Genomic DNA, 18,374 nt, shown 5'->3' on the forward strand with positions numbered 1-18,374 from the left:
AGAAAGAGAGAGAAGGAAGTAAGGAAAGAAGGGAGGGAGGAAAAGGGAAGGGAAAGGAGAAAAGGAAGGAAAGAAGGATGGAAGGGAGGGAGAGAAAGGAAGGAAGGAAGGAAGGAAGGAAGGAAGAAAGAAAGAAAGAAAAAAGGAAGGGAAAGAAAGAGAAAGGGAAAGAGGGAGAGAAGAGAGGAGAGGAGGAGAGAGGAGGGGAGAGAAGGGAGGGGGAGGAGAGGGAAGGGGAGGGAAGGCGAGGGGAGGGGAAGGAAGGAGAAGGGAGAGGAGAAATGAAAGAAAAAAGAAAAGAGAAGACAGAGAGGCCGGGCATGGTGGCTCACACCTGTAATCCTAGCACACTGGGAGCAAGGCAGGTAGATTGACTGAGCTCAGGAGTTCGAGACCAGCCTGGGCAATGTGGAGAAACCCCATCTCTACTAAAAATACAAAAAATTAGCCAGGCGTGGTGGTGCATGCCTATAATCTCAGCTACATTATCTCTGCTATGTGGATCCGTTATAAATCTTGTCAATTTCCTCAGATGCCATTTTCTCAATGACTCCTACATAATCCCAGCCCTCTGGAATATTAACTTTCATTTTTTAAATTGGCCCTAATAGGAAAACAGTACTAGAACACACGGACTTATCTCCTATGAATTATCAACTCTGAATCCCACTGGTATTCTGGCAGGGGATGGTGGCTCATATCTGTAATCCCAGCACATTGGGAGGGCCCAGGAGTTCAGGACCAGCCTGGGCAACATAGTGAGACTCTGTCTCTACAAAAAAATTTAAAAATTAGCTGGGCATGATGGTACATGCCAGCAGTCCCAGCTACTCGGGAGGCTGTAGTGGGAGGACCACTTGAGCATGGGAGGCTGAAGCTGCAGTGAGCCATAACTGCCACTGCACTCTAGGCTGGGCAACAGAGCATGATCCTGTCTCAAAAAAAAAAAAAAAAAAAAAAAAAATGCTGGTATTCAACACTGTAAGGAATGAATAAAGTGGCAGGGAAAGGGCCAGGTGCAGTGGCTCACACCTGTAATCCCAGCACTTTGGGAGGCCGAGGCTGTCAGGAGACGGAGATCATCCTGGACAACATGGTGAAACCCCGCCTCTACTAATTAGCTGGATGTGGTGACTCATGCCTGTAATCCAGGAGAACCGCCTGAACCCAGGAGGCAGAGGCTGCAGTGAGCCGATATCGTGCCATTGTACTCCAGCCTGGGCAACACAGCGAGACTTAGCTTCAAAAAAAAAAAGTGGCAGAGAAAGTGAACATGAAGGAATAGGAAGAGCAGGTAACTAAAGTGACAAACTTCTATTGTCAGGTCTTTCCCTAATTCTCTGATTTAAGAAAACTGATAGGAAGAGCAAACTGAGTCCAAGACCAGAACCAATAGAGCAACCTTCCTTTTCACCTATTCAGTGAATGACCTGAAAGTGAAATGCCGCCTTCTTCACAGAAGCAGAGTGAAGTGTGGTGACAGAAGTAAATTTTACTTACAAGAACACTATACTTCAAGTTCATTAAGGATTAAACAGGCTTATCATCTGGTCTAACAGTTACACCTTCCTTTATGATACCGTGTGCGTGAAAATGTGCTTCCAAATGACTTACTAGCACTCTCCAGGCAAATCAGCCCATATTACAAGCTTACACTTTCTTCCAAAAAGCACTTTATTCCAAAGCACAGTATTCATCTGTGCCCCAGACAGATATATTCTCCCTATGTATAACTATATGAGGAAAGACACCTATTTGTTAACTGAAATTCAACCAAAAGTAATCATTCAGCATGGCTTGGGCAGATATTAAATTCAAATTACAGGCTCAGTAAACACACACATATTGTTTTTGCTTTTAGTTAGGCTAATGGATAAGAGAAACCAACTTCGTAACCAGAGTATACCTACTCCTATTTAGACTAAAGTTGGGAGTTAAACCCAGCCGGAGTTAGTCACATGGTTTATGAGAGTTAAGTATGGAATACACAGAGTGTGAGAAAGAAGGAGACTTTAGATGACTGCAAACACCAGAATCTAGGTGAGGTGAGGGTTAGCACCAAAAGAGATCTGCTTGAGGAGTAAGTACTGTGGCTGTGATAAGAACCATGCTAACTGGCTCCAAGTCCACTCCCATCTTTTCAATCCCATCCATCTTCCTCCATTTACATATAAAAGCAAAAATTGCAGATAGCAAAATATAAGAGTGACAGCATCAAGAGAGGAGAAGGAAAGGGGAAAAAAATCAGATCCTTTAAAAATGTATATAACATTGTAAAAATTTCAAAGCAGTTAGCATGTCTCAGAAAACATTCAGACTCATCCTAGAAATCTAGCTCCACCATAAACCATAGGAGCTTTCATAAGTTACCTAGCTTCTGTAAGCCTCAGTTCCCTCATAGGTAATATAAGGATAATAATACTACCCTAACTTACAAAAGATTCTTTTAAGTATTACATATGCCTGGCACATGAAATGCCCCCAATAATGTTTGATAAATAAATGACATAAAATACTAGCTATTTCAAAAATCTGTTAAACTTTTTTTTTTTTTTTAAACAAACAGCAATGTCTCATTGAATGTTGGGCGAGGCATTCCTTCTTAATTTGGTAGGCACTGGGGAGTGCTGCAGATCAGCAGGGGATGGGAAACAATGAGAGTTATGTTTTGGGAAGCTTATATTATAATGGCAGTGGTGACCAAGAAGTATTAAAACTGAAAAGAACAAAAACTTGAAAAGCAGTTATTGGAACCAAATTTTCCAAAAAGTAATGGATCATGGTAATATAAATCTTTTTTCGCCCCTAGAATTATGTTTCACTTCACTTTTTTATGACCAGTCAAGTGAAGCAATAGTACTGGAGAAGGAACAAAGAAATCTGTAACTGGTTGAGATCAATTAGTTGTAAGCACCATTGCGTTCCAACCGGCCATAGTTCACTTCATTTTAACCACAAATAATGAATTCTAATATCTACTTTTCCACTAATGCATTGCCTGTTCTCTGGATTATAGAACCCTCAGCAGTAACTTATCAATGTCCTTTCTTGATGCTTTAGCACCCACTTATGACAACTAATACAAAACCTTCAAATCTCCTTGCCTTTCTACACTACAGGTAACGCTGGCTATTTTCCAAGTGGCAAATAAGACACGTAAAGTGCTTAGCAGAAGGCCTGGCATATGTTACAAGCTAAGAAAAAGAAAAAAGTTAAATAAATTTTCATAGTTATTAAGATTAAAGGGGCACACAATGGGTACTCAATAAACATTTTAACTAGTAAATAAACATACTTAAGTAAAACAAGTTAGCCTTATTTACAGCAAAACACAGAGATATAATTTATAATTTAAGAGAAGCAACCAGAGTTGTACATGTGCTCCACAAACTGCTAACACTCAGTTTTCGATTCTTTAGGACAGATCCAGAAAATGTGACCTGCTTACAAAAGGAAAAGAGAGAAACAGCATCTGCCTGGGAGCAAGGAGCCCTACTTAGAGCCCTGACAGCCAAAGACTACAAGAGCAGTTCTGGGCAAGTCACTTGTCTAGATCTCAGCTCCCTTTCCTGTAAAATGAAAATCCTTCCATTTCTCCAATTCCATGAGGAAAAGAGAAGATATAAAGGGTTATCTAATGCAGTATTTTACAATCTTCAATCTTGATCATCTTTTGATTTTTGCCATATCCACATAACACCTTTACTGTTTTTCTTTAAATTGACTTTTTTTTTTTTGAGACAGGGTCTCACTCTCTTGCCCAGGCTGCAGTGCGGTGGCATGATCATGACTCACTGCCGATTTGACCTTCCAGGCCCAAAGAGTCCTCCCACCTCAGCCTCCTGAGTAGCTGGGACTAAAGTTGCATGCCACCACACTCAGCTAATTTTAAAATTTTTGGTAGAGATAGAGTCTCGCTATGTTGACAAGGCTGATCTCAAACTCCTGGGCTCAAGTGATCCTCCTGCTTCTGCTTCTCAAAGTGCTAGAATTACAGGTGTGAGCTACTGCACCTGGCCTTAATTTACCTAAAAATTTAGCTTCACTTCAAGTAATAAAACCATTAAAACTATTTTATTCATGTTAATTTTTCTTATGTGTCTAAAGATAAATTAACTACCAAACTTTAAATATTCATTCAAAGATTACCTAAATTCATCTTACATACCCAAACTTTGGCAAATGGTAAACTAACTTTTATTTTTATTTATTTTTATGTATATATATATTTTTTGAGATGTTGTTTCACTCTTGTTGCCCAGGCTGGAGTGCAATGGCACGATCTTGGCTCACTGCAAGCTCCACTTCCCAGATTTAAGAGATTCTCCTGCCTCAGCCTCCCGAGTAGCTGGGATTACAGGCATGTGCCACCACGTCCGGCTATTTTTGTATTTTTAGTAGAGACAGGGTTTCTCCATGTTGGTCAGGCTGGTCTCAAACTCCCGATCTCAGGTGATCCACCCACCTCAGTCTCCCAAAGTGCTGGGATTATAGGCGTGAGCCACTGTGCCCAGCCAACAAATGGTAACCTAATTTTTATAACTGAAAATAAAAAAAAAAATTTTTTTTAATTACCCATACTATAGCAACATAATAAAATCAAAAAATTTAAAGGAGAATTGAGTAGAAAAGAAATGGAATTTCATATTCCCACAATAAGTTAATTCAAATGAATTAATATTCAGTTATAAGTAAGAATATTTTTATAATAATGTGAGGCAACAAAAATTGAAAACAGAATTGATTCCTTCTTAACCTAGATAATCTACATTTGAATTAGGATTTTATTTCCTTTAACTTCAAAAGATTTTCATTCCACCCTTGAGTATCTACAGTCAGACTGAAATAATAAGAAAAGCAATTAGTTTCCTCTTTCTTAAGACCATGAAAAGAAAACAAATTAAAATTAAGTGCCATCCTTATTAGCAATGGAAGTGCTTTTATAAACTTATGCTCTCTCTGCCTTGGTCAATGCATGAGAAAATAAATGCACCTACTTCTTAACTTGGAATTCAGACGGCAGAATGCATTTGTGTGACAAGTTTTACTGGTCAATAAAGCTTCCCTCATCTAAATGATTCCAACTGTATTTTACAACCAAATCCATCAATAACCAGTGAATAAACACATGCTTGTACCTGGGCAGACACTTCCTTTCAATGTGATGGCCAGAATACGTAACTTGAGGACTACTGCTCTCTTTAGGAAATCTTAGCAATCAAAAATACATTGGCATAAATCAAATTAAAAATGATCCTTTGAACAATACTGAACACAGGGACAACTTTTTGATGTGTTAATAATAACGCCAATGTGACTAATGATCATCAGCCAAACCTCACTAGGTTATTTTAAAGCAGAAGTGACAAACCCAGGCATAAATCTAAATTTGCCAACCTTCGATAGGTATCAATTAGCTGACTGAAGAACAAGCAGGACAAATAATGTGTATTTATAAATATTCATATTACTTTATCCTTATGACATGATCTTTATAATTTATCATAGCAAAATTCCTTAGGACCATCTCTACAGGCCTTTCTTTCCCACCAAATCTCACAGGAAAGAGCATTTTTGCTGTATTAAGTATAGCAACCAGAGAAAAAACAAACATCTACTAAAGTATCATAAGCTAAATCGAATAAATTTTAAAAGGTCATGAATGGTTACAAATGAGAATTGAACACTCCTAAAATGCCAGCTTTTTGAAAACATAATTTATATCTGATTCATCATCCCTGTCCTCATAGCTCCTGTCTTACAAATAGTATGGACTCAAAAACTATTTACTGAACTAATAAATAGACCAAATAATAAAATTTAATACCTTCACAGCAATGGATTATCAGTAAATAGAAAGGCCAGAAGAAAATTTGAAAATTGATTCCTCAATTACCCTGTTAAAAAGTATACACCATGAAGGCTTTCCAAAGTCAGAAACCTGCTCTACCACTGGCCATATTTCTCCTGATAAGTAACCACTGAACCAAGAAATTCATTCTAATTAAATGAACAGCTTTAATAAAGTCAGACTTTATTTAACTGGCTAAAGCCAAACACCTTACCTGCAGATAATGTGCTCTTAGACTAATTTATTTACAAAACACTGATTTCATAAAATGTGATATAAACTAGTGACTGGGAAACAGGAAATGACCATTAATTAATCAGTTCAAATTAAGCATATAGGTATAATCATGGTTATTATCCAATGCTTAAAAATACTCTTTGATGACTGTACTGGTTAAGCTTATTCACAAATCATTTTGAACAGTTCACCTCATGGAGATCTTTCTCAATTTTTCATGGTGTACTGTGCCATATGCAGTATGTGTTAGATGTTGAAGGTATCAATCTCCTAAAAGCCTTTTGTGACATTCAAGGGAAACAACAACAGTTGCAGCAGCAGTAGCAACAGCCTGGGTTAGGCCCTTGTGCTAAGAACTTTACAAATGTTATTTTATTCAATCCTTACCACAACCCTGTAGAGTATCATTATCCTTATTATATGGGTGAGGAAACAGACAGAGAGGGTAAGTGACCTGTCAAAGGCAACCCAGGTAGCAAGTAGCTGGGTTGGTAGTCACCCCAGGCAGTCTGACTTCAGAGTTCATACTCTAAAATCTCTCTATATATATACTATGAATCCTTATAATGATCAATATGGTCAGAGACCCATCTGAACTGGAAATAGACTAAATATTTATTCCTATTTATAAATATTATGACCAAGCAACTAAATGCCTCTCCCCATTCACAACTCCTACATAATTAATACTTTGAAACATCATAGTTGCTCATGCTATTTGAAAAACTTCTGAAGGTACTTTTCCTATATTTAGTCATAAGAACCCAAAAAGGATCACAATCTCTCACTGTAACTCAAAACTTCATACTTTTTTTTTTTTTTTTTTTTTTTTTTTTTTTTTTTTTTTTGAGTCGGAGTTTCGCTCTTGATACCCAGGCTGGAGTGCAATGGCGCGATCTCGGCTCACCGCAACCTCCGCCTCCTGGGTTCAGGCAATTCTCCTGCCTCAGCCTCCTGAGTAGCTGGGATTACAGGCACGCGCCACCGTGCCCAGCTAATTTTTTGTATTAGTAGAGACGGGGTTTCACCATGTTGACCAGGATGGTCTCGATCTCTTGACCTCGTGATCCACCCGCCTCGGCCTCCCAAAGTGCTGGGATTACAGGCTTGAGCCACCGCGCCCGGCCCAAAACTTCATACTTATGGGTTATTCTGCTAGATCTCCAAGTTCCAATGCCTTAAACCTCAATTCAGGGGAAATAATATTATAGCCACTCTCATTCCAAAGAGCCAAATCTTTGTTTTTGTTTACTGCTAAGATGATTTGCACAAACCCTTTACAAGATATAAAAAGGCAGAATAACAATCCAAGTCAAATGCACATAGAGATACATTCTGATTGGTCTTCCAGTCAAATCCCTAAAAGATATTCATCTTCTTCCCAGAAAAAAAAAAAAAGAAAAAACTTTAAACAAACATATAAAAGACACCATTCTAAGGAAAAGGAAAAGCATAAGAGGAGGCAATGAGAGCAATTTAAAGTACTAGATGCAATCAAAGACCTGAAAGGTAAACCCAGGTATCCCCCTAAATACGTGTAGTTCTGTTACCTCCTTGATATTGTTAGGCTATCTTATAAGTGACACTTTAACACACAGTGTTGTTCCTCATTCCTCAAAGGACTAACACACAAATACTCTAAGAAGAGACTACAATCATCAAGTATAAGCTAGTCTTGGGAGGGGCAGGAGGTTGCAAAACAACAACAACAAAAAAAACAACAACAACAACAAAAAAGCTAGTCTTTATAAAAAGTAATGTCACAAGCCGGGTGTCATGCATCACACCTGTAATCTCAGCACATTGGAGGTTGAGGCAGGTGAATCATGATGTCAGGAGTTCGAGACCAGCCTGGCCAAAACGGCGAAAACCCATCTCTACTAAAAATGCAAAAATTAGCTGGGCGTGGTGGCATGAACCTATAATCCCAGCTACTCAAGAAGCTGAGGCAGGAGAATTGCTTGAACCCGGGAGGCAGAGGTTGCAGTGAGCCAAGATCATACCACTGCACTCCAGCGTGGGTAACAGAACAAGACTCCATCTCAAAAAAAAAAAATGTAAAGTTCACTCAAAACCTAGTTCATAAAACACTTTCACATGTAACATTTCACTGACTATTCACTACCCCCATTTAACTACCAGTGAGGGCAATCTGTTACCCTCATTTTACAGAAGACTAGTGGAGTGGCGGGACTTACCTAAATTTATACACTTTGTGATTGCTGGAGCCTCCAACTCAAATGACATGACATCAAATCCCAAGCACTTTTCACACCACATTATGCCTCCACATTCCACATGAAAAAGTCACAAAACTATCCTGCTTGCCCAATCTGCACTGGTCTATTACCAATACTATAAGAACAAATGTCTGCTATTAATGACACCATGTGTTTTGAGTACAAAAGAGAAAGAAAATGAACTCGATATTTTCTCTGAGAGGCCTGGCACTCTGTTCAGCACCCAACCTACACTTTGACTAACATAGTTCTCACAACAAGCGCTTCAGGTAGGTGCCGATATTCCAACTGTATACCTCAGAAAACACAGAGGCTTAGTAACTTGACTAAGGTCACATATTAAACAAATGACACAGCAATGATGTTAGCCACATATCTGCTATACCACACTGCCTAAAATGGTATCATATCGATGCCCTTTTCTGGTCATCAACAAGAAAAATAAAGTACTTTTTAGGTTAAAATATCTTCATGTGTCAAGTAACCATTTCGCCACCTGTTGCTGTCATAATTTCACTTCTAAGCACAGCACTTTTCTCCTTCCTGATTTTCTCTGGTTTACTCAATATCTGCTGGCCTCACTGTGCCCTGGAAAAGGGGATAGCTGTTGGAACAGAAAAGTGATGTATCATTAACTAATAGTACTTTACACAGCCACAGGAATCATGCAAATATTATTTCTGCCCTGGGTCTAAGTTAATTCTGTCAAATAGTATGTGTCAGTTACAAGAAATATGAGCCTGCCCAAACAATTATGAAATGAAAACAATGAACAAACTATGAACAATCTATCATTTTAATCACAACACTCTAAGGGCTTTCCAATCCAGACAAGACACAAGAACAACAAAATGCATAAAAATAATCTCATTATCATCCCAGAGTCTGGCATCCCACCACATTACAACATTGAGGATACATGACATTAGCCTCAGAATACTGTACTCCCCACCTCAGGTGTTGACTGCTAAAGAGAGACAAAAATAGGTAAGAAAAAATGTAAACACGACAGTTTATATTGTTTTAAACTTGGGAAAATTATTGAAGGACTTCCCAGAACAAAATTTAATGAGCTTTAACAAGTTAAGGTATATTAGAAATCCCAAAGGGGGCTTCCTTATCTGAAGCAAACAGGAGAAACTTTCTGTTAACACAACTGTATACTCATAATGGAAGGTAAACAGCTAAAAAGACTTTAAACCAAAACTCTATGTTTGAGGAACAAATAAATAGGAAAAGCTAGGTGTATCTGAGCCAAACTGGAGGAGTTGTGGAAAAGTCTGCTGATAGGCTAAGAACAGGAACAGGAGCAGATAAAAAGGAAACAGGAAGAACTGAGCTAGAGGGAGTATGGGGGGAAGGAGGAGGAGCAAGGGACAAAGAAGGCTGGAACCCAGGAAGTACTGATGGAGATAGGCAACATAAGCCTAGAAAAGGAAAGAAATACCCAGAATCGAAAGGTCTGCCAGAGCTTCTCCTGTGGAAAGGACCCTCCTCTTCTACAGGCTAAAATAAAGATAAAGGAAATGACCTGGCCAAGTCTAGAGAAAATAGCGTTCATTTAGACATCGGGGAGAGTCCTGCCCAAGGATTCTATAAAATAGAATGGAGGGAAATTTTCAGTGCTTTTAAAAATGTCACTTCAAATAGATAAATTATATGACATGTAAATTATCTCAATAAATTTGTTGTTTTTAAAAAAAGTGGGGGCTGGGCATGGTGGCTCATGCCTGTAATCTCAGCATTTTGTGGGGTGAGGCAGGAGGATCACTTGAGGCCCAGAGTTCAAGACTAGCCTGGGCAACATAGGGAGACTCCACCTCTACAAAAAAAAAACTTAAAAATTAGCCAGGCATGATGGCACCTGCCTGTAGTCCCAGCTACTTTGGAGGCCGAGGTGGGAGGTTAGCTTGAGCCTGGGAGGTCAAGGCTGCAGTGAGCAGTGACAGCCCACTGCACATCAGTCTGGGAAACAGAGCGAAACCCTGTCTCAAATAAATGCATAAATAAAGGTGTGTCAAGCTGGGCAATGTGTGACTATTTAGAATTCTGTTAACATGATTAGTTCAGTTATCGCCAAAAAAGTACCCCCAAATTCCCTCACTCAGTAGGTAAAGTTTACTTGTGTCTGGGAACTTCTCTGTTAGAATACATCAGGAGTTTCATGAACACATGAAAACCAGTAGGGGAGAATACTGGGAGCCAGGTCTTTAAAGAAGAAGTCCCCCATTTTTTCCTCTTGAAATTTATTTGACAAAATTTTATATGATGGTATAGGGAAAGGAAGCTTTTGCCCAGAGGATCAGGTTTCTTCAGAGGATGATCTAGGGCCAAATCCACCTAGTCAAAAAGAAAACGATCTGAGGTAAAAAGTCAAGCCAGTTCTGAACAGATCCCAGAAGGTTTAACATAAAATGATCGCAGAAGACTTTCTCTTTGCTACCCCAGCATTGGGCTGTACGCCGCCCCGTGTCACTTCCGACGGTTACTACTGAAGGCGGACGCTTTGCCATGATCCCAGAAGTTTCTGGCGAGCTGCCCAATGACACAAATTATAAAGCCATTCGGGGACCGACCTGGGTGAAGCTAAGCGCCACGTCCAGCGCTTGACTCCCCCTTCATCCCTCCCAATATAGAAAAAGGGACAGAAGAGGGCAGCAGGGAAGCAGGAACGCCCAATCAGCCGTCTTCACCCCCCTCCCCTGAGCCAGGTTTCGGGGAGCCGCCCCCTAGCCCTCACGTAGACCCATTCCCACCCTCCCCAGCCCTGGGTCCGCGACCCCGAGGAGGAGGGGACAACGGCAGCGAGCGCCCCCACCGGCAGTAAGCGCACCTCCCCGGGGGCAACGGCCCCCGCGGCCCGTGGGGCCCGGGCCTCCCCGGGAGCAATAGGCTATCGATTCAGCTGCCTGTCGCTAGGAGCCCCGGGAGAGCGAGGCCTACACCGCCCGGCCGGAGCCCCGGCCTCGATTTCGCCACTTTCCCCAAACCAGAGGGAGAGCCCGGGGGCAACCAGGCCCGTCTGGGCGAGAGGGAGGAGAAGCAGAGACCACTTGCAACGGCGGCCGCGGGAAACGGGGTGCGGGACGCCGGGATCCCGCCAACAAGTCTCCTGGGGGTCGCCCACCTACCCCCTGCCTCGCAAGTTGCGCATTCAAGTTAAGGCTGGTGCCCTTTAGCCTTCACTGCCCTCACCACTCTCGAAATCGTATTAAAAACAAGACGAAGAGGAGGCCACCACATCACGAAAGGCCATGGTGCTGGGCCCCTACGAGCGCCGAGGGGGGCGGCCCACGGCGACCCCACCGCCAGTCACCTCCCTTCCGCGGACCCCGGCAGCCCCCAGGTCGCAGACCCTGGCCCCTCGGCGTCCGGTGTGTCACCGCCCGCTTCCCAGCCCCAAGACCCCTTCTACTTGACACCGGCGACGGGGGATCCAGCTCCCCCTTGCCTCCGGCGCGCCTCGGCCTCCTCCCCCTCCACATCCCCAAAATGCCCCCAGCACCTTTTAAAGTACACGAAGGAAGAGTTTGTCGTCAAACTTTGTCGAGCGGTAACCTCGCCCCCCTCCCCGACCCACACTTTCAAGGCAGGCATCAGGAGAGATCACTTTGCACTTGGGATAAAGCGAATTAAGGAGCTGTCAACCATTTTAGGTCTTTTTTATAGAAGACATCCTCTCCTTCCCCTCCCCCTGCAATGGTTTTAATTTGACACCAAACCTTCCCACCGCAGAAGGGGGATGAGAAAGGGAGGGGGTGGGGACGGAGGGCAGGAGGAGGGTGACGGAGGAGAGCCAGAGGGGGAGGCTGGGAGGGGGCCGGGAGGCGCAGGGAGGGGAAGGGGGTTGATTTACCTGAGACCAGCCACTGGCCTCCATTGTTGGAGAATTCAATGGCATTGACACAGCCGAAGTGGCCGAGGAGGTCCTTCTTGTAGAGGTTTCTGCAGCCCCGCAGGCGTCTCCTCTGAAAGTCCTGAGTGAGCAGGGGGTCCCCATGCAAGCCCCGCTGGGACAAGAAGCCCACCACTGACCTCATGCTGCCCCCCAGGCCAGCTCTCCTCTTCATGCTGGAACCGCCGCCGCCGCCGCCGCTCGCGCCGCCGCCCCTCCCTCGGCCTCACGCGCGGCCGCCGCTCCCCCCACCCGGCCCTCCCCCCGCACTGCGATCCGGATGGTTCTTTAACCAGCCATGGCAGGCAGAGCGAGGTGTGCAGACACTCGGCGGCGTTCGCGGCTTCCTGACGGTCCCCTCCCTCTCCTTCCCCCCGAGGCTCCTCCCTCTCCCTCTCCGCCTCCTCCAGCAGCTGATCTTCAGCTGCCGCCGCGCTTCCGCGATGCGCGGCCCTTCCGCCGGCTGCGGGGCCCCGAGAACGCGGCGTCGGCGCCCCTCCCCCCCGTGGGGGGCTGGCCGGAAGAACGCGGGCGTCCGGCCGGGAGACCGCGGGCGCCGGCTGCCCTCTCCGTTGAGCCGCTTCCCGCGCGGGGACCCGGGTGGCGCCGGGCGGAGACCCTGCTGCACCCTAGCGCACGGCACTCCGCGAAGTTGAAAGCGCCTAACAATCCGAGTGGCCTCCGGTCTTCGGCTCGCCCTCCTCCCGCGGGGATCAGCGGGCCGGCTGCCGCCCGGAGGCCAGCACCCGGACGAGTTCGGGGAAAATGCAGCTGGGGTGGGGGAAGGTGCGGACGGGGACTCCGGTCCTCCTCCCTCTGCTGGCCCCTGCCTGAGGCCGTCCAGCCCTGCCCGAGGCGGGGGAACTGGGAGTTAGGACCGCACACTTGGAGGGAGGTTGCCTGGGGTTTTGTTCGCGCACCCGCCCCTTCCCCTCTCCCGGTAAATGTTTAACACTGCCCCTCCTCCCCGAGTCCAGTTCTCTAACTCTCCCTTCCTCCGGTCCTTCAGTTTAAAAAGGCTAAATTGTTCCGTCTGGCAGATAATAGAGTGGTACATGGTGGGGAAAAGAGAAAGGGAGAAAGGGATAAAGACGTGGGAAGAAAATTGCTAAAACCGAGTTGATGAAGTCCCGAGAAGCACGAGCTACTTCTCTTCGTTCCTGATAAATTTGCAAGACACAAGAAGCGTGATTTGAAACTAACGATATATGTTACTGGGTGCGGTGAGCTCCTCTTGAAGGTCTCGAGTGGGGAGCGCTGAGGTTGGACAGCTGTTGACCAGCAGCTGCGCTCCAGGCCCGAGGTAGCTGCACTTCAGTAAGATGGGAGTCACCGCGTTGACCCTAGAGAGTGTTAAGTGCTTTGGAATTCTACCAGATACAGTTAAAAGTCCCCTTTTCGATGTATTATGGTACTTTTCCTGGAAGCTATCCTCTGTAATTAAGTGGTAATATGCTACTGAAATAGGCACTTATCAGTTTTGCCCTTTCAAATTGGCAGGAATTACACCCTCTTGACCAGAGATGGCACAGGAGGAGTTGAGTAGAATCACCATTGAAAGATGGGCTGTACATCTCTGATCTGGAAAAGATAATAATAATTAAAAAAAAAAAAAAAGATGGGCTGAACATGGAAGAGGTTTACCCGTCAAACAAAATTACCTACTTGTACTTTTTGTTCAGTGACGATAAGATTAATCATACTAATAACAAATATGCAAGTGTTTCATATAAAAGTACATATTCTAGCAAACATTACTTAAACAGAAACCAAATTCCATCAGAAGTTGTGGAAAAAGGCAAAAAAAAATAAATTTTTAAAAAATTCCAAAAATGTGAATTTTAATGGAATATTATTCCCCTAAATAGGAAACTATGTGGTACTTCCTTTTAAAAGGTTTTATTCTCAGGATGCCTTGTAATAATCCTTTGTGTTTATTGATTATAATTACCACCTGAAAATAGCAGCAGCACACCGGCTTTATTAAAGATGTATAGCACCAAACATCCTTCTGTCATAGTAACGTCAAAATGTGTAATTAATCATTTATTTTTGTGAGGATATGGGTCTCCCCCACTCTGCTGTAAGTTCTCTGAGAGCAGGGACCACGTCTGTTCTGCTCAAGGGTGTCTGTCTGGAGCCAGCACTTGCTGGCACTAGTGGCCACTTAAATACTTGCTGAATTCCTGAATGAACTTAGGGAGTGGGGAGGAGTTTGGAGGGAAGGTCGTGCTTTCCGGTTTGGATATGTTGAGTTTGACCTATGTTTCATTCCAGTGTAATCCACTCATTCCAAGGCCGGTTTTCCTACTCACCGTTCCTTTGCTTGGCATACTCAATCCACACATTCAAAACCCCATCTGACTTCTTCCAGTTAATAGGCCATCATTTATACCTACCCTATTTGCCTGGGGTAGGGGAGATTTGTTTGAAGTGGACTTTACTGTGGCAGTGTATAATACAAACCTTCCTCTGCCCTCTTAAGCACATACCCCCTTCTCTACAATTTATACTGAATCCCTGGAAAAATTGTCCCATTTACCTCAGCATAAAAATAGACCAGTATCTGGTCACATGCCAGCCCAAATCTGGGACTTTGCTGGAAACTTCCTTAACTGTTCAGTGACCAACCATGACAGAAAGGTAGGACCACCTAGTCTGTTTATATCCTACTGCTAGTCTGGCCAGCTTTTTATAAGCCTGAATGAAATATCTTCCTATTCCTATAATTAGAGTTGTTGGATAAAATGGAGGATACCCAATTTGATATGAATTTCAGATAAACATGAATGTTTAAGTATATCCCATGAAATATTTGAGATATGCTCATTATTATTAATTTGAAACTCGAATTGGGCATCCTGAATTTTTATTTGCTCAATCTGGTCACCTACTTATAACCAACTTCAAAAGATCAAACTCCATATCAGTTTGCTTTTATTAAGAATTTAACTGGCCAGGTGCGGTGGCTCAAGCCTATAATCCCAGCACTTTGGGAGGCTGAGGCAGGTGGATCACTAGGTCAGGAGTTCAAGACCAGCCTGACCAAGATGGTGAAACCCCGTCTCTACTAAAAATACAGAAGTTAGCCAGGCGTGGTGTTGGGCACCTGTAATCTCAGCTACTTGGGAGGCTGGGGCAGAGAATTCCTTGAACCCAGGAGGTGGAGGTTGCAGTGAGGCGAGATTGTGCCATTGCACTCCAGACTGGGCCACAGAGCAAGACTCCATCTCAAACAAATAAAAAAAGAATTTAAGAATTTAACGTAGTCACTAATAATATTGTACATAACTACACACCACAAACATTTTTTTCACTACACTTGTAACAAAACTGCAATACCACCAACATTTAATCAACTTTGATGACCACATGAGCTTTGTCTTTTTCATATAGGCATTTATGGTGAAAAATCCAGTGTACTTAGCTTTAAAATAGCAAATGAAATTTCTTCTGAGTAAATTGAGCCATTGCAGAGAATGTGTGGAGGAAGAGGGAGAGGAGTTAAAAAACTCCTATTTTTCTTCCCTAAACCCAGAAACTTATGTGTATTAACATTCATATTCAGAAAGCCTTGAAACACTGATCTGGAAATCCATTCTGGAAAAACTAAGATATGGAAATTGCTTAACCCAAGAACTCTTAATTGCTTCACCATGGGTTGAATACTACTCAAATGTAGAATTCTGAGACATGTATTTACTCTTTGACTTCTATTTTGTTTGACTACAATATCACTGAAAAAAAGAGTAAGGATCTTTAATAACTGAATGCTAAGGAAATGCTCAAACATTAGAAACTGTGTTTTTGAAAATTATTTATTTATTTATTTATTTAGCGACAGGGTCTGGCTCTGTCACCCAGGCTGGAGTGCAGTGGTGTGATCTTTGCTCCCTGCAGCCTCAACCTCCCAGGCTCCAGTGATTCTCCTACCTCAGCCTCCTGAGTATCTGGAACTACAGGCTCATACCACCACACTCAGCTAATTTTTGTATTTTTTGTAGATAGGGTTTCTCCATGTTGCCCAGGCAGCTCTCAAACTCCTGGGCTCAAGTGATCCTCCAGCCTCCACCTCCCAAAGTACTGGTATTACAGGCATGAGCCACCTAGCCTGGCTGTGTTTTTTGTTTATTGTTTCGTTTGGTTTGAGAAAATACTAAGCCATTCTCAAACTTTTATTAAATCTTACCATATTAAGTACTACATATGGATACTAATATGCTCAGAAAATTTTTATTCAAAATATTTTCAACTTTAAGCCACTATTCCTAATGAGATGTTAATTCATGCAGAGATCAGTGCCTCAAATATACATATAATTTAACTGTAACATTTATTTTTAACTTTTTAAAGAGAGGGTCTCTCTGTTGCCCAGGCTGGAGTGCAGTGGGGCAATCATAGCTCACAGCAGCTTGGCACTCCTGGACTCAAGTGATCCTCCCACCTCAGCCTCCTGAGTGATTAGGACTACAGATGCATGCCACCATACCTGGCTAATTTTTTAAAAAATGTTTTGCCATTTTGCTGCCTGAAATTTCATATCTTGTACTCCTGGCTTCAAGCTATCCTTCTTGTCCTCCCAAAGTGCTGTCACTACAGGCATGAGCCACCTCGGCCTGCCAACGTTTAAATTTTAAAAGGTAAGTTTTTTATTGGTCATCTCAAATAGACAACAGTCACTTTTAATGTTGGGGAGAAAAGAAACTGATTTATCTAAATTCATGTTCTTCCAACAAGACCCATTGGACATATATATTTTCATTTTTAATAACAACTTTATTGATACATAATTGACATAAAATTCACCCTTATAAAGTATACAATTCAGTGGTTGTTATTATATGCACAAAGTGGTATAACCATCACCATCTAATTCCAGAACATTTCACCATCCCAAAAAAGAAACCTCAAATACATTAGCAGTTGCTCACCATTTCTCCCTCCCTTCAGCTGCTGACAACTACTAATCTAATTGCTATCTCAATGGATTTGCCTATTCTGCATATTTCTTTTTTCTTTTTTGAGATGGAGTCTGGCTCTGTCACCCAGACTGGAGTGCAGTGGCACGATCTCGGCTCACTGCAACCTCCGCCTCCCAGGTTCAAGTGATTCTCTTTCCTCAGACTCCCCAGTAACTGGTATTACAGGCGTGCACCACCACACCCAGCTAATTTTTTATATTTTTGGTAGAGACAGGGTTTCACCACGTTGCCAGGCTGGTCTCAAACTCCTGACTTCAAGTGATCCAACTGCCTCGGCCTCCCAAAGTTCTGGGATTACAAGCATGAGCCACCACACCTGGCCTATTCTGCATATTTTGTAGAAGTGAAATCATACAATATGTATGGTCTTTGTATCTGGCTTCTTTCACTTAGCATAATATTTTCAAGGTTCATCCATGTTGTAGCATGTATCAGTACTCCATTATTTTTTTAGACCAAATAATATTCCACTGTATGGCTATACAACATTTTGTTTATCCATTCATGAGTTGATGGGCATTTGGGCTGCTTCCACTTTTTGGCTATTATGAATAATAATACCACTATTAAAAAGAAAAAAAAAATAAAAATAAAAAAGATAAAAAATAATACCACTATTAACAACTTTTTTGTGGGCATTTTACACAGTAGGGCAATTTTGGGGTTATATGGTGACTTTATGTTTAATTTTGTGAGAAAGTACCAAACTGTTTTGCATATCAGCTGACCATTTTACATTCCACAGGTCATGTATGAGGGTTCCAATTTTTTTACATCCTTGCCAACTCTTGTTATTGTCCAACTTTTTTATTATAACCATACTAGTAAGTGAAGTAGTTTCTTATTATTGTTTTGATTTGCAGTTCCCTGATGTCTATTGATGTTGAGCATCTTTTCTTATGCTTATTGGCCATTTGTTTTTGTTTGTTTGTTTGTTTGTTTGTTTGAGTCAATCTCTCTCTGTCACTCAGACTGGAGTGCGGTGGTGCAATCTTGGCTCACTGCAGCCTCCACTTCCTGGGTTCAAGTGATTCTTGTGCCTCAGCCTCCCAAGTACCTGGGATTATAGGCATGTGCCACCATACCCAGCTGATTTTTATATTTTTAGTAGAGACAGGGTTTCAACTCCTAGGCTCAAGTGATCCACTTGCCTTGACCTCTCAGAGTGC

The 18,374-nt window shown here is 42.7% G+C and overlaps 1 protein-coding gene across 5 annotated transcripts in view; it reads right to left on the reverse strand.

The window, feature by feature from the left end:
* Positions 1-12,620, reverse strand: part of DCAF5 (DDB1 and CUL4 associated factor 5) — a 102,135-nt gene extending 89,515 nt beyond the window's left edge. Inside the window, exon 1 of one of the 5 annotated variants that reach the window (XM_012438185.3) lies at positions 12,185-12,620. In XM_012438185.3, the coding sequence (XP_012293608.2) occupies positions 12,185-12,398 (214 nt within the window). In that variant the 5' untranslated portion in view covers positions 12,399-12,620. Of the gene's footprint in view, positions 1-11,833; positions 12,023-12,184 lie in introns of those variants that run through there. The other 4 variants (XM_012438184.3, XM_012438187.3, XM_012438188.3 and 1 more) reach the window with 4 other exon arrangements.
* Positions 12,621-18,374: the final 5,754 nt, after the last annotated feature.

This window comes from Aotus nancymaae, unplaced genomic scaffold, assembly GCF_030222135.1.
Source record: "Aotus nancymaae isolate 86718 unplaced genomic scaffold, 86718_ANA_hifiasm-v0.15.2.pri h1tg000011l, whole genome shotgun sequence".
Lineage (NCBI taxonomy): Eukaryota > Metazoa > Chordata > Mammalia > Primates > Aotidae > Aotus > Aotus nancymaae.